This window comes from Panicum hallii, chromosome 2, assembly GCF_002211085.1.
Source record: "Panicum hallii strain FIL2 chromosome 2, PHallii_v3.1, whole genome shotgun sequence".
NCBI classification, from domain to species: domain Eukaryota; kingdom Viridiplantae; phylum Streptophyta; class Magnoliopsida; order Poales; family Poaceae; genus Panicum; species Panicum hallii.
The window spans coordinates 56,448,853-56,462,801 of record NC_038043.1 but is presented as its reverse complement, the minus strand read 5'-3'; the positions used below and the strand labels follow the sequence as shown (position 1 = coordinate 56,462,801).

Here is a 13,949-nt window from a genome sequence, read left to right as displayed (position 1 = left end):
TTCATTGGTGATCTCAAAACCTTTAGCTGTCTTCTCAGAGGTTGTTAATATGAACTCAGCGTGTGTAGACAAACATCTTATTTGCACACTCCAGATACCGACTTGGAATCATGTTTGTACGTAGCTACTTGCAAAACAAAAGGTGTGAAAATCCATGGCAATTTATTATTCGTGGAGAATTCATTTTTACACAAAGAACTCGGTGCTGCTAGAGGGAGAAGGGCACGAGTGGCAGTACTAGAGTGTTCTACCCCTAGCTAGTTGCATCGGCAGATAAATTTCTCCTACAGTAAGTATAACATAAAACCCCTATGGAGATACTAGTTGCATCGGCAGGTACGTATTGGGAATTAAACAAGCGAATGCGACATGTCCACGCAGCAGTACGTAATACAGCAAGCAGGACGCATCAACTTCTTGTTTGTGGTCACAGTGGCACGCCCGTGTTGATGCCATCGAACGTCCACATCTCCATCCCGGCGTCCTGCTGCAGCTGGTGGTGGTGCACGTACGCCACCGCATCCTCCGGCGGCGCCGCCATCACCGGCACGGCGTTCGGCACGTACGGGTGTTGCTGGTGGAAGTAGCCGATGACGGCGGCGTCGTAGTCCGTGACGAGGGAGACGGGCAGCATGGTCCCCTGCGCCTGGTCGTCGTCGGGCGGCGGGTCCTCGTTGGGGAAGTTGACCTTGGCCTTGGACCCCCTGATGCGGCGCGCGGCGCGGTCGTAGGCCCGTGCGGCGGCCTCGGCGGTGGCGAAGGTGCCGAGCCAGACGCGCGCGCCCTTGGCAGGGTCGCGGATCTCCGCCGCCCACTTGCCCCACGGCCGCCGACGGATGCCGCGGTACATCGTCTTGCGCTCCCGCTTCCTCGCCGGCTCTGCAGCCATGACGTGCGTGGTGTTAGCTACTACGAAGTAGTAGTAGTTGCTGGCTAACGCTGCATGCTCTGGATTACCTTGCTATGAGCTGAACGTGCTAGAAAGTAGACGACGTTGTTACCTTGGTCGTGCGGGAACGAGGCGGCGCCGGTGAGCTCGTAGCCGTCTGCAGCAGGGACGTCGTCGAAGCCGACGCCCGGCTGCGGCCACAAGTCCTCGGCGCAGAGGCCCCGCTTGCCGGCGCGGCCGCGGGCGTCGCGCTGCGGAATGAACTCGGAGATGATCGCGCCGCCACACATGGTTCCTGTCGGTTTGCGCTTGGGATTTGGGTGCGTGGGAGATCGAGGCTTTTGCTGCGCTGCTAGCTTGCTATGGCTGCTGCTGACGGTGCTGGTGCTGCGCGGGCCCCGGATGGATGGCAAGGCAAAGGCCAAGGCGGTGGTGGGGAGCGGAGCCGTGTGCCGCACCGTGTTTTTATAGGCGCGGGCGGCGCGCTGGATGAATTCCAAGCATGGAACGTGACGCGTCGTGGCAGCTCTCCTCGGGCGGGCATGCGAGGGAGAGAATCCGTGGATCCCAAATCCGGAGCCGTCGCTTTCGGTATAGCGCCGCCATCCCGATCCGCCGCTGCTTTCGTTTGCTTGGCGTTGCGCCACCTTGGCACACTCTGCTGTCCTTCCGCAGAGATGGTCGAGCAGGAACGCAGCATGCATTTCCACCTGATCAGAATCAGATCGCCATGGTTCAACGGTTTGACGACCAGCAGTAGAAGCGATGTATCCTCCCATCATCATAAGATTATTTGTGTCTTTCTTCAAAAATAAAATAAGATTATTCTGTGGAAATAAAATAAAAGGGAGCTATATGCAGCTAGACGATGTGCGGACCACGGTTTGGGATCGGCCGGCGGCCTCTGTGGCCTGGGCTGTGTTTTCGATGGATGGATCGTCTCGGTAGGCGGGGCGTTGCTTCTCGCGAAGCCACCGCCATCCTGCGCCGTGCTAATACTGTAGCACGTGCTGATGACGCACAATGGCAGTACGCTACCACGACCATTATCATGGTGTTAAAAATAACCGTCAAAATTACAGGTAGGGCGAACTTTTGATAGGTACTAGGTTCCATTTTCCCTGAAAAAGGACCCGCACTTGCTCGAACGATAGGGATAACACGGTGGTCAGAGTCGCCTCTTGCTTTATGTCGCGTGTCCTTGGACTTCGCTGGCAAAGGCAGGAGCTAGCACTTCGACCTAACCGCCAACCAGCTGAGCTGATCGTGGTCTACGTTCAACAGATGCATGTAATCTTTTTCTTTGTGGGTCCATATCTCTGGTCCAGCATGATATGCAGATATATTATTATAGAGATTACGAAATGCAAAGGGAAAAGAAGGTAAAATAAAAAAGGAAGGTTATATATTAATATATAAGCTAAAAAAGGTCCCTAGAAAAAGGAAAAGGAATCAAAGAGTGAGTCCGCCGCCTGACCAAATTGAAATTGGTCAGCTCACGGAAGAAACTGGAAGGATGATGATGCGTTGCCCACCGGATGCTTCGGCCTTCAATCTGTTGGCCCATCGGGCTTGTGTAGGCCTGGCCGTCGGTTTGACGCAACTTGCAAGCTAGCGTGCGTGCGCACTTGCTCGAGTACTCAGCAGGTGATTAATCGCCCCTTTTATTATTATAATAATAACAGCGTACATATGATACTGTTAAATTGTTGCTGGTATCCTATGGTACCACTGCAAGCCAGCCAGAGCTAACAATGCTTATTACCTTGCCACGGTCCAGAACTGGAATTCTGTGGACAGCGACGAACAAAGCACGACGAGAAATGAAAACGCTTTGACAAATCCACCTCAGGGTGGGGTCGTCCGTCCGTAGCCTTATTAGATCTGAAGAACAGCTTCAGCCGGTCAATTTCCTCGGACGTCGAGGTCGTTCGCAATCAACGTACAGAAAATCACCTACCGCATTTTAAGATGTCAACAAATACGTTCAACTACGGGCACTAATAAATAACCTACGTGGCTACATGCATTGTGCCATATATATAATAATAATAATAATGCCTTCTGCAGTTCTGCCAAATAAAGCAGGGACTACATCTACATTCAGCAGCTAGCAGTAGTTTTTTTCTTTTTTTTTTTTTGAGGGGAGCAGCTAGCAGTAGTAGACAGGGAAGATCACCAAGCGGGCGTAAACTAAGCTGCTAATAGGCCTCATCAATGGGCCTTCCAGTTGTCCAGCGGCCCTCCAAAAGAAAAACAAAGGAAAAACGGCAAAGCCCACACGCAACAGAAGCCGCACGGGGGCGTCACGTCCCATCTGACCTCCCATCCATCCCTCGTTTCCATCGCGGCATCGCCGTCCGTCCCAGTCGCACGCCTTCCTGACTTGGAACAGCTTCCTACCCAAATCTCCCCACTTCTGCTGACGTCGTCTCGTCTCTCGCGGGCCTCGCTGTCTCCGCTTCCTCGGTTCTCCCCCGCTACTGCTGCAGCCGGCGACCATGGCGAAGCTCACCTCGGGGCTGCTGCGTCCGGTGGACCCGGCGCACGCGCTGGACGAGGCCGCGCTGCTGCGCTACGCGGCCGCCAACGTCCCGGGCTTCCCGGGCCCCGCGCCGGCGCTGGCGCTCACCCAGTTCGGCCACGGCCAGTCCAACCCCACCTACTGCATCCAGGCCTCCGCGCCCGGGGCAGGGACCAGGCGCTACGTCCTGCGGAAGAAGCCGCCCGGGGCCATCCTCCAGTCCGCGCACGCCGTCGAGCGCGAGTACCAGGTCCGGTTTCGGATTCCATTCCCCTCCCCCCGCTCTTATGCTACTTACTCGGTCCCAATTCCGTACGCGGGGTGCCCATGAAATGAAGCGGCGATCCGTTTAGTTCAACATCTCAGCGAAAAGGTTGCGAATCTGATATGGTACTAGCCACTAGGCGGATGGAAGCTTGAATTTCGGGAATCAGAATCCAGAAGCGTGGTCAATCGCGGAGATTAGAATAGTGGATGAGGCGATGGGCTGTTTTCCGTACACTGCATAACAGTAAGAAAAAAAACTGCAGGTTCAGTACGAATTCTGCTTTTCGTTTTCTCATTTTTGCACGTGATGTTTGATCGCATTTCCTTGTTTTATTTATGCAGCGCGTTTCACATTTCACTGCTCTAGATATGTATTGATCAATCAGTGGATTGGCAAGTGACCATTCTCAGCCATCTCCCACCCTGGAACCCTGTAAACTCAGTTGATTATAGTTGAAAGAAATATGCGGGGAATGTTAGTTCCTGCTAACTAGACAGTTATTCTTTTGGGCCTATTGAAAACCATTTGAATTGTCTAGATGCTGTGATTTGGCATGTACCTTAATATAGGTAACGAATTGCTTCATTGTTTGTTGGCATGAAAAGCATATGAGCTTACTCCATGATTCTCTCTCTGGAAGCAGGTTCTCAAAGCTCTGGGTGCCCACACAGATGTCCCCGTCCCAAAGGTTTATTGTCTTTGCACAGATGCAAGTGTAATTGGAACTCCTTTCTACATAATGGAGTATCTGGAAGGAATTATATATCCTGACAACACGTTGCCGGTATGCTTCTTGTTTCGTTCTTAGTCTTTTCCGTCGATCACATTTATTTATTGACCAGAATGCAATGTGCGTACACATTTGTGGTAGTTTTAATTTTGTGATTTTTGTTCCTTTTTTTTACAGGGGGTAACTCCATCTAAAAGGCGGGCTATATATTTTTCTACTGCCAAAACTTTGGCTGCCATACACAAAGTTGATGTTAATGCCATTGGATTGCAAAAGTATGGGAGAAGATATAACTATTGCAAAAGACAAGTAGGTTCTAAGTACTCATATATCTTGCATGTTGATTTACTCTTTTCCTCTTCCCACCTGGCCTCCTCTCTATCTGTTTCTGTAAGTGCAGTTTAGTAACTTTTACTGAACAAAGATTTTACAAACAAATATGTCCTCTCTCCTTTTGTGTCTAAATGAACATACTCTCAAGCAGCAATCATCTGTTTGTTCTTAGTCGATAAGTCGATAAGCGGTACTGGCATCACTCAGGTTAAAAAAAGATTCCTTGTACTGTTTTGTATGATATTTAGCTGTGATACTCCATTGCATTTCAAGATAGCCTGTTTCATGTTTAGATAGTTCCTGTTTCATATTTCAGGTGGAAAGATGGGAGAAGCAATATCTTGCATCCACTGGTGAAGGGAAGCCTTCACGTTATCAAAGGATGCTCGATCTAGCTCGTTGGTTGAAAGAAAATGTACCAGAAGAAGATTCCTCTGCAGGAGCAGGAACAGGCCTTGTTCATGGTGATTTCCGCGCTGATAACCTAGTTTTTCATCCAACAGAGGTCTGTATTTTTGTATTGCAACTTGCATGATCTGCCTAGGCTATGTAATTTGACTTGTTGGGTAAGATAGTTATATCTGTTCCTTTACAGGATCGAGTAATTGGTGTTATTGACTGGGAACTATCCACCTTGGGGAATCAGATGTGTGATGTTGCTTATAGTTGCTTGGTATGAAGTACTTTCTTATTTTAATGTTGTTATAGGTGTCAGTCACCTATATTTAGTGTAGCACATTCCTGTGCACCTTGTTTTCTTCTGCTAGATTTCTGCAATGGTGGCTATTTGAATTTGTATGCTAAAGTCTTAAAAATGTTTTTGTGTAGCAGTTACCATGCTTAACCTACATTCGTTTTTATTGCATAGTGGTGATTATCAACATAAAATTTCACTATCCTGGTATGGAAATAACAAATAGTTTAGATGTTTTGTTTTATACCTCTTTAGGGCATGGAGAAACAGAGGCAGTGGATCTGATCTCTCTGCTATTGTATGCACTGCTTAATCTCACTGTTTTTCATTCTACATATGGTTTTTCAGTATCACTGTGTCTGCGTAACTTTGTAACTAATTACTGACATGTCTTGATCAATATGTAAATATCATTTCGTTTCCTTCAAAAAAAATAAAAAATAAATATCATGGCGTTCACGTTTTCCTTATTTTTTTTGTTATATTGGTAGGTTACTTTTTTGTGTTGACTATAATGACTTTCTCTTTCAGCCATATATTTTTGATGCAACACCCAGTGAAAGGACTTCTTACGGAGGGTTCCAACATACTGGTATTCCAGATGGGATTCCTCAACTGGAAGAGTACCTTTCTGTATACTGTTCTTTCTCTGTAAGCATCAAATACCCATATTCCAGACTTGCTGAATGGATAAGACACATTACATTGGTTGTTTTCTTCCCACCCTTATTCTAAAATGTTTTGCAGGCAAGACCCTGGCCTGCTGAAAATTGGAAGTTCTATATTGCTTTTTCTCTGTTTCGTGGAGCATCTATCTACGCTGGAGTGTATCACAGATGGACTATGGTATGCATCTTTAACTTCTGAAATCTGGAATCCAAGACTGCTGATCTATTCTCATTTACTTGAATCGGCATACAGGGTAATGCTTCAGGTGGTGAGCGTGCTAAATTTGCTGGCAGGATTGCTAATACAATGGTTGACTGTGCCTGTGACTTCATAAATAGAGAAAATGTGTTGCAAGAACAGCCTTCTATGGGTAATTTGTTCAATAACCTCGTCTCAACAACCTCATGCCATAGAGTGGAGTCTGGTTTCTGGACAGACTATTTGTGTTTTGACTATCCTTTTCCCTTCAACGCTAGGTTTTCAAGTCTCAGCAGCTCCATGGAAAGAATTTGGCAGAGAGCAGGAAGGTTCAATTCCCACAAAGGATCAAGGCAAATTTGTTCCTAGCGAAAAGGTTATGCACCTTCGAAAGAAATTGATGAAGTTTATTGAAGATCACATATACCCAATGGAGGGTGAGTTCTACAAACACGCACAATCAACCTCAAGATGGACAATTCATCCAGAAGAAGAAACTCTTAAAGCATTGGCAAAGAAGGAGGGCCTATGGAACTTGTTTATTCCGGTATATATTCTTCCTTTGAAACCCTACGTATTTACATACTCCAGAAGTTCCGCACATTATGCTTCTTTCATTAGTATTGGAGGGTTCATTTATTTTGTTATTGCTTTGTTCATGCTAATTAGAATTATTAATCTGCAGCTAGACAGTGCAGCTAGAGCTAGGAAGCTTCTATTTGAGGACGGCTCTCTTGTTTCCCCTGGAAGTTCAAATGACCTTCTGCTGGGTGCGGGTCTCACTAATCTTGAATATGGATATCTGTGTGAGATTATGGGACGTTCAGTTTGGGCTCCACAAATTTTTAACTGTGGTGCACCAGATACGGGTAACATGGAGGTAAGACAGAAGGATCTCCTTTCTTTTATACAGAATATTAGTTATTTAATTATAATCACTGAAATAATTTATTATCTGACAGTTTTATATGGATGTCATTACAGGTCCTGTTGAGGTATGGCACCAAGGAGCAACAGAAGCAATGGCTAGTTCCTCTGTTGGAGGGGAAAATTCGTTCTGGGTTTGCGATGACAGAACCACAAGTTGCATCTTCAGATGCTACTAATATAGAATGTTCAATATCCAGGTAATAAATGGGGCCAAATTGTTGGCTGGCATGTCAACGGTGTTCTTTATTTAATTGCATGGCACAACTATTTCATACCCTGTGGTTGCTTCCTCTTTTTGCTCATCAATACAAGTTTTTGTTTGGTTAATTAAGCTACTATAGAGATGAGAAATGAGAATTTATTTATATTCCTACTGTTACCTACCTTCTGTTATGCCTGCTTTTGTCCAGAAAAAATAAAATAAAAAGCTATAGGTCTTGTTTAGATTTGCATGATCTGCTGTCCTTTCTTCTGAAAGTTTAAATAGATAGCATCAGCTACTTTTGTTTGAACATTGTGCATTATGCATACTTATGATTTTTTTTTTATCTTCTCAACAGACAGGGAGATTTCTATGTGATAAATGGAAGGAAATGGTGGACCAGTGGGGCTATGGACCCTAGATGCAAAATACTGATATTAATGGTAATCTACATCTATTGATTATAGTTGTGTCATGCAATAAATATTTCTGTTTTGATGTTGGAAGTTTTTATTTCATACAGGGAAAAACAAATTTTTCTGCACCTAAGCATAAGCAACAGTCGATGATCTTAGTGGACATCAACACTCCTGGGGTGCAAATAAAGCGACCGTTATTAGTCTTCGGTTTTGATGACGCGCCTCATGGGCATGCGGAGATTGTTTTTGAGAATGTGCGTGTCCCAGTAACAAATATCCTGCTTGGGGAAGGACGGGGTTTTGAGATTGCTCAAGTAAGCAGAGTTTTGCTGTTATTACCCATAGTACAACTATGGCTTGTACCTTTTGTCATATTAAGATGCTTTTCAGGGAAGGCTCGGTCCTGGAAGACTACATCATTGCATGAGGCTAATAGGGGCAGCAGAACGTGGAATGGATCTGATGGTCGAGAGGGCCTTAAGTAGGACTGCATTTGGAAAGAGGATTGCACAGCATGGTTCCTTTTTATCAGACCTTGCAAAGGTATGTCCTCTTTGTAATTGTTTGCATGGTTTGCTTCTAAAGTATTGAACTGATCAGTCGATTAGTTTACTAACATGCATATGCACATGAAATCCAGTGTCGGATTGAACTGGAGCAGGCTAGACTTTTGGTTCTAGAAGCGGCCGATCAACTTGACAGACATGGGAACAAGAGAGCCCGTGGTATCCTCGCAATGGCAAAGGTAAAACCAATATTCACCACCACCACCTTTTTTTAACCGTTGTAGCAACAAGATTAAACCAAGTCTGCCCCCCACCCCCTGCAGGTAGCAGCTCCAAATATGGCCCTGAAGGTGCTTGACATGGCAATGCAAGTTCACGGCGCGGCTGGTCTCTCTACTGATACAGTCTTATCGCACCTATGGGCAACTGCCAGGACACTGCGGATTGCAGACGGCCCTGATGAAGTCCATCTCGGGACAATTGCGAAGCTGGAGCTGCAAAGAGCAAGGTTGTAAGGACAGAGTGAAGTAAAATTTCGAGAATAAAGGAACAGCAATCTGCTCACGAGACTAGGGAATGGCAGCATCACTGGTAGATAGACAATGAGTAAATAATGGCGTTATATCCATCAATATGTGTTGTACAATTGTACTGTTAGTGGCATTGTATCGATATATCTGTCCACGAAACTGAAGGGCTGTTTTGGATCATCCCGACTTAACTCGAGTCGTATCACATCGGATGTTTAGAGTACGAAATATAGACTAATTATAAAATTAATTGTACAGATGGAGGCTAATTCACGAGATAAATTTATTAAATCTAATTAATCTATGATTTAATCATGTTGGGCTACGGTAAACATATATGATGTGCTAATGATGGATTAATTAGGTTTAATGGATTTGTTTCGTAAATTAGTCTCCATTTATAAAATTTATTTTATAATTAATCTATATTTAATATATCTAATCGGTGTCCAGACGGGACTGAACCTCGGCCCTCGGTCCGGCGTGACCTTTCCAATCTTCACGCTGCCGTACAGTGATCAGCAGTGGATTAGAACATCGGCTGCAAACAGTGCAACGATTGTGCTCTTTTCTTTGTACAGTAGAGCGAATCAGAAGCAATGAGAGGTCATCTCCGTCCATGACTAGCCTTCGGCTTTTACAGACATTAACCAAGAATCATATGGAAACACATGTAGTAGCAGAGGTCCAGCTTTCAGGACTACTAGGAACTACGGAACCTGAGCTGAGCCCCAACCACCTTCCCTTATTATTCTTCTAAAGAAGAGAGAACCAAAAAAAGATGGGCTAAAAAAAATCCCCATATATATTGGATCGATCGAACCAGCAGGCAGCAGCTCATGCATTGGGTTGTGCAACTAACTCAAGCCCAGTGTGTAGGGGAAGGTAGTGGAGTTGAGCCAGAGGTCGCCCTGAATGAAGTTGAGCACGGTGAAGTTGGCGGCGACGGTGGCGTTGGTGAGCACGTGGTAGCCGGGCCAGGCCACCCTCGCCGACGTGTTTGCGCCGGGCCCACGGTTCATGTACTCGGCGTAGTAGAGCGTGTCGAGCGCGAAGCTCCCGTTCCACTCGAGCCATCCCCTCGGGTGGATGAGGCCCTCGATCTTGGTCTGCACGAACACCGCCCGCGAGTAGAGCTTCCATGGCCGGCCGAGGTAGGACGAGAAGTTGGCGAGGACGGGGATGAGGTCGGCGGCGGCGGCGACCTTGCCGCCCTGCACGACGATGCCCGTGTTCTGGTTGGGGTCCTCGCGGCCCTGCGCGGTGACGACGTTCTTCTGGCCGGGTTCCGGGCGGCGCGCGTAGAGGCTGCAGCCCTGGAGCACGACGGCGGCGTCCCCGAAGACGAAGTCGACGGTGCCGTAGACGTCGCAGTCGCGGTAGAACTGGCGGAGGGAGTGGGCGTAGAGCGTGTCCTGGTAGCCCGCGAAGCTGCAGCGGTAGAAGGCGGCGAGGTCGGCGTTGACGCGCAGCGCCACGGCCTGGTGCTTGCTCGGCCCCGCCGCGTTCTCCACCGTCAGGTCGCGCGCCAGGAACCCCGTGCCGACCACCGCTGCAATGCAATGGCAATGGCATCATCAGTTCTGCTATAATGTGACCGATCGAGGCATCATGGTGTGCAGTGGTACATGTCCGGCCTGTGCCGTCCTCGCTAGACGCTAGCTACGGCGTGCAGTTGCGTGGTGCGGCGCTGGCGATGGGTTGCAGTGGAGGCAGCACTAGCTAGGTGTCCGCAAGTGCAGGCGAAGGACGCGCGCGTACGTACGCACGGGTACATCATTACCTCCGGCTCCACCCGACACGTACCAGCAGGCGAAAGTGGCGTGCCAACTACACAAGCTAGAATTGCATCGCATCGTCTGGAGAGGATGGCCTGATCTTCTCCCCTGACCTCAGCTACTACCAGCAATGGCGACGTACACCGCCGTCCCGTCCCTAAAGCAGGCGCGCGCGACAAAGGCACGGAGCCACGGAGGAGGCCGCGCGGCGCGGCAGACGAGGCACGCCGGAGTCCGTCAGCTCATGCTCATGGGACCGGGCACGCACGGCCCGCTGCACTGCACGCGGCTCCGCTGATACGGGCGGTGTCGGCTTGCCGTTGGTTCCTTTGCTGCGGCGGCATCTTGCATTGTCCGTTTCCGTTCGGCCACGGAGATTGAAAAGAGATCATTCAGATTCAGTTCAGGAATGAAGAGGAGTCCTGGGCCTGGGCGCACCACGGCAGCTGCTGCTGCTGCTGCAGTATTTTGAGAGTATATATAATCTGTCGGTGCCTACATGGTAGATAGAGGTGGGTGGTTTAGGGATCCCCCCATGGCACATTGGGACCAGAGGACAGACGGGAGGCCAATCGCCGCCATGCAGCCACAACAGAACGGAGAGAAAAAGAGGATCGGCGACAAGGACGCGACGCGGGAGACCACGTAGACAGTACAGCAACACGATGCCGTCGTCTCGTCTGCGCACAAAGAAGGCGGCGGCAGGGCACTCGCAAGCAAGTCCCATCCATGGACGGATGGACCATGAGGTTGTAGGTTGGCTGCGTGGCTGAAGCCACTCCGGATCGTCACAGAGCTGGCTGCTTCGTCCCTCAAGAGGCCTGAGTTAATGGGCCTCAGTTAGTGGTCCCGTGCAACATAACTCCAAATGCCAAACAGCAAGGAGCGTGTCCCTCCCCTCCCTATATATATATATATATATGTATATGTATTTGTATTGTATAAATATAAATTCTATATCCTGCGCTCCCACTCCCCCTTTGGATGAACACACTAAGGCGCTGTTTGGATGCCTGCCTAACACGCCACGCCACGCCACGCCACACATTTCGCGCCACAGGTGGGGCGGCCAAATCGGCCGCCGCACCTTAGGCGCGGTGTGGCGCCTAAGGCAGGCATCCAAACGGCCCCTAAGCTACTAAACACACACAATTTTTCTTGTCAGAAACGCATGCATGTGATGGTGGTCGACCTAGCACTGGCAGTCCAGGAACTACAAGAGCAGCATTCAGCCAAGCCTAGCTGTCTTCCCCGGCCAGTCGCCGGAAGAGCTAGGCAAGGACGGCAGCTGCTCGTCGTGAACAGCATGCAATCATCGATTTACACTGTTGTGTGCTGCTTCAATTCAATTCATGGGCCGGGGTACAGTAACTTGACTCTGCAACCTGCTTCTGCCATTCATTTCTACCGGATCGATCGGAGATAATGTTGAGGTACTGGTTGTATTAAAGAAGAGCAGGAATCGCCAATGCTTGATCTTGCTCGTGCTGCTCAGCTGTGCTCCGAGCTCCTCCGACTCGTCCAAATTTATCAACTGACATCCCGCGCCGCCCAACCACCCCTGCCGGAAGCTATACAGCAGCAGTAAAAAACTATGGAGTGGCGGTGGCTGCTGTAGTCTCCGGCGCGTGGTGGCCGGGCCCACTAGAAAAGGATCACGATGATCTACCGCCGCCGCATTGCTCCTCCTCTGCTCGTGTTTTCACTCACCTCGTCATCTCCTATTGACTATTGCTAGATCGTCAGGTCAAAATTAGAGGAAGAAATGCATGCCATCGCGTACTGACCTAGCGTTGCGGAGCGGAAGGTGGTGGAGTTGTCGGCGACGTTGCGGCTGGCCTTGATCACCGTCTTCCACATGCCGTCGCCGAGGAACATCAGGTTCGTCTTCTCGGCCCCGACCTCCACGTTCTCGAAGTACCCGCCCGCCTTGATGTAGATCACGAAGCGCGCCTCGCTGTTGTTGGGCGCCGCCGCCACCGCCTCGCCCACCGTCGTGAAGTTGCCGCTCCCGTCCTTGGCCACCACCAGGTCCGCCGGCGCCGCGCCCGCCTGCTGCTGCAGCAGCCGCCTCCGGTCCCCCGCCGACACCCACGACGGGAACCCGCGCCGCACCCGCCCGTACCCCTCCAGCGCCTCGCGCCGGCGGCGGCGCTGCGGGAGGCGGCGCAGCATGGCGAGGGAGTTGGACACCAGGTGGGCCACGTGGTAGATGCGGCCCTGGATGTAGGGCCGGACGCGCCCATCCTCCGACGCCGACGGGCCCGCGAACCCCTCCAGGCAGGTGTACTGGTTCGTCAGGGCGGCCGAGAGCACGGTCTGGACGCCCGCGATGGACCCCTCCGCCGTGCGGTTCCCCGCCGACAGCTCGTCCGCCGCCGTGCCCAGCTGCCCCAGCGTGCGCCCGAACAGCTCCAGGCAGTCGGACAGCGCCAGGCGGTCGCGCACGCGCAGGCCCTGGGGGCGACGGAGGTAGGACGAGCAGTTGGACGAGGACGCGCGCACCGCCGCCGCCGCGCGCGCCACCACGTCGGAGATCACGTCCCGCAGCGGCTTCTGTGCGAGGTTCGGGATGGTGGCGAGCGTCGACGCGCACACGTCGCGGTGCAGCGTGCCGGCGCAGTGCCGGTCCACGGCGGCCGCGTGCTCCGCGGCGGCGGCAGCGGCGTCCGCGTCGGCATTGCCGCCGTCCTTACCCGCAAGAAGCACCCGTTCTTCGCGGTGGCGCTCGTCGGCGGTGGCGAACGTGGACACGGCGACGCCACCGGAGAATGCCGTGTGGGTGGCGACGAAGCCGAGCGGCAGGAGGAGAAGGGCGAGGGATAGGAAGGTGGCGGTGAGGGGGAGCTTGGCCGCGGCTGCTCTGAGCTTAGGCCGAGGCGGCATTTTTGCGGTACGGTGGTGGGATCACTGTGCGGTGAGAGTGGCCGGCGTGACAATGACAGTGTGTCCGATTGGAGGAGCCGAGCTTTTATAGCAGCGTTAGCTGCTGCATGCTGCCTCAAGTCTGAAACGTCCAATTGGAAATGGAATTTGGGGATCGAATCTTTTTCAGCTATATTTTCTACATTGACCCAAGATGTTAGTTGGCACGACACCGACATTTCACTATCTGCGTTAATTGGTTTTTAATCTTTGTTTCCGTTTGTAGCAGAAGCAGCATGCAGTACGAACAAGAAGGAATCGATTTGATCAGTCTATTGCTTTTCTGAATGATGCTGACATCAGATTAGATACCTTACTATTTCAACGGGGATCGGAGCAACCTGCTTGCTCGAG

The 13,949-nt window shown here is 50.4% G+C and overlaps 3 protein-coding genes across 3 annotated transcripts; 1 reads left to right on the top strand and 2 right to left on the bottom strand.

Annotated features, from left to right (window-relative positions):
- Positions 1-143: 143 nt before the first annotated feature.
- On the bottom strand, positions 144-1,311 carry LOC112882822 (ethylene-responsive transcription factor RAP2-3-like). The gene is made up of 2 exons (XM_025947971.1): positions 1,002-1,311; positions 144-879 (listed from the first exon to the last, which is right to left on the bottom strand). Exons 1-2 carry the CDS (start codon positions 1,177-1,179, stop codon positions 428-430), a joined length of 630 nt encoding a protein of 209 aa, XP_025803756.1. The 5' UTR covers positions 1,180-1,311; the 3' UTR covers positions 144-427.
- Positions 1,312-3,296: 1,985 nt separating this feature from the next.
- On the top strand, positions 3,297-9,120 carry LOC112881815 (probable acyl-CoA dehydrogenase IBR3). Its single transcript, XM_025946688.1, has 16 exons — positions 3,297-3,663; positions 4,325-4,465; positions 4,589-4,720; positions 5,061-5,249; positions 5,340-5,417; positions 5,970-6,089; positions 6,186-6,284; positions 6,360-6,477; positions 6,584-6,852; positions 6,991-7,185; positions 7,290-7,432; positions 7,796-7,880; positions 7,961-8,170; positions 8,247-8,399; positions 8,497-8,601; positions 8,686-9,120. The coding sequence occupies exons 1-16, from the start codon at positions 3,391-3,393 to the stop codon at positions 8,875-8,877; spliced, it is 2,502 nt and encodes an 833-aa protein (XP_025802473.1). The 5' UTR covers positions 3,297-3,390; the 3' UTR covers positions 8,878-9,120.
- A 372-nt stretch (positions 9,121-9,492) lies between these two features.
- On the bottom strand, positions 9,493-13,556 carry LOC112881354 (pectinesterase-like). The gene is made up of 2 exons (XM_025946016.1): positions 12,458-13,556; positions 9,493-10,444 (listed from the first exon to the last, which is right to left on the bottom strand). Exons 1-2 carry the CDS (start codon positions 13,554-13,556, stop codon positions 9,750-9,752), a joined length of 1,794 nt encoding a protein of 597 aa, XP_025801801.1. The 3' UTR covers positions 9,493-9,749.
- Positions 13,557-13,949: the final 393 nt, after the last annotated feature.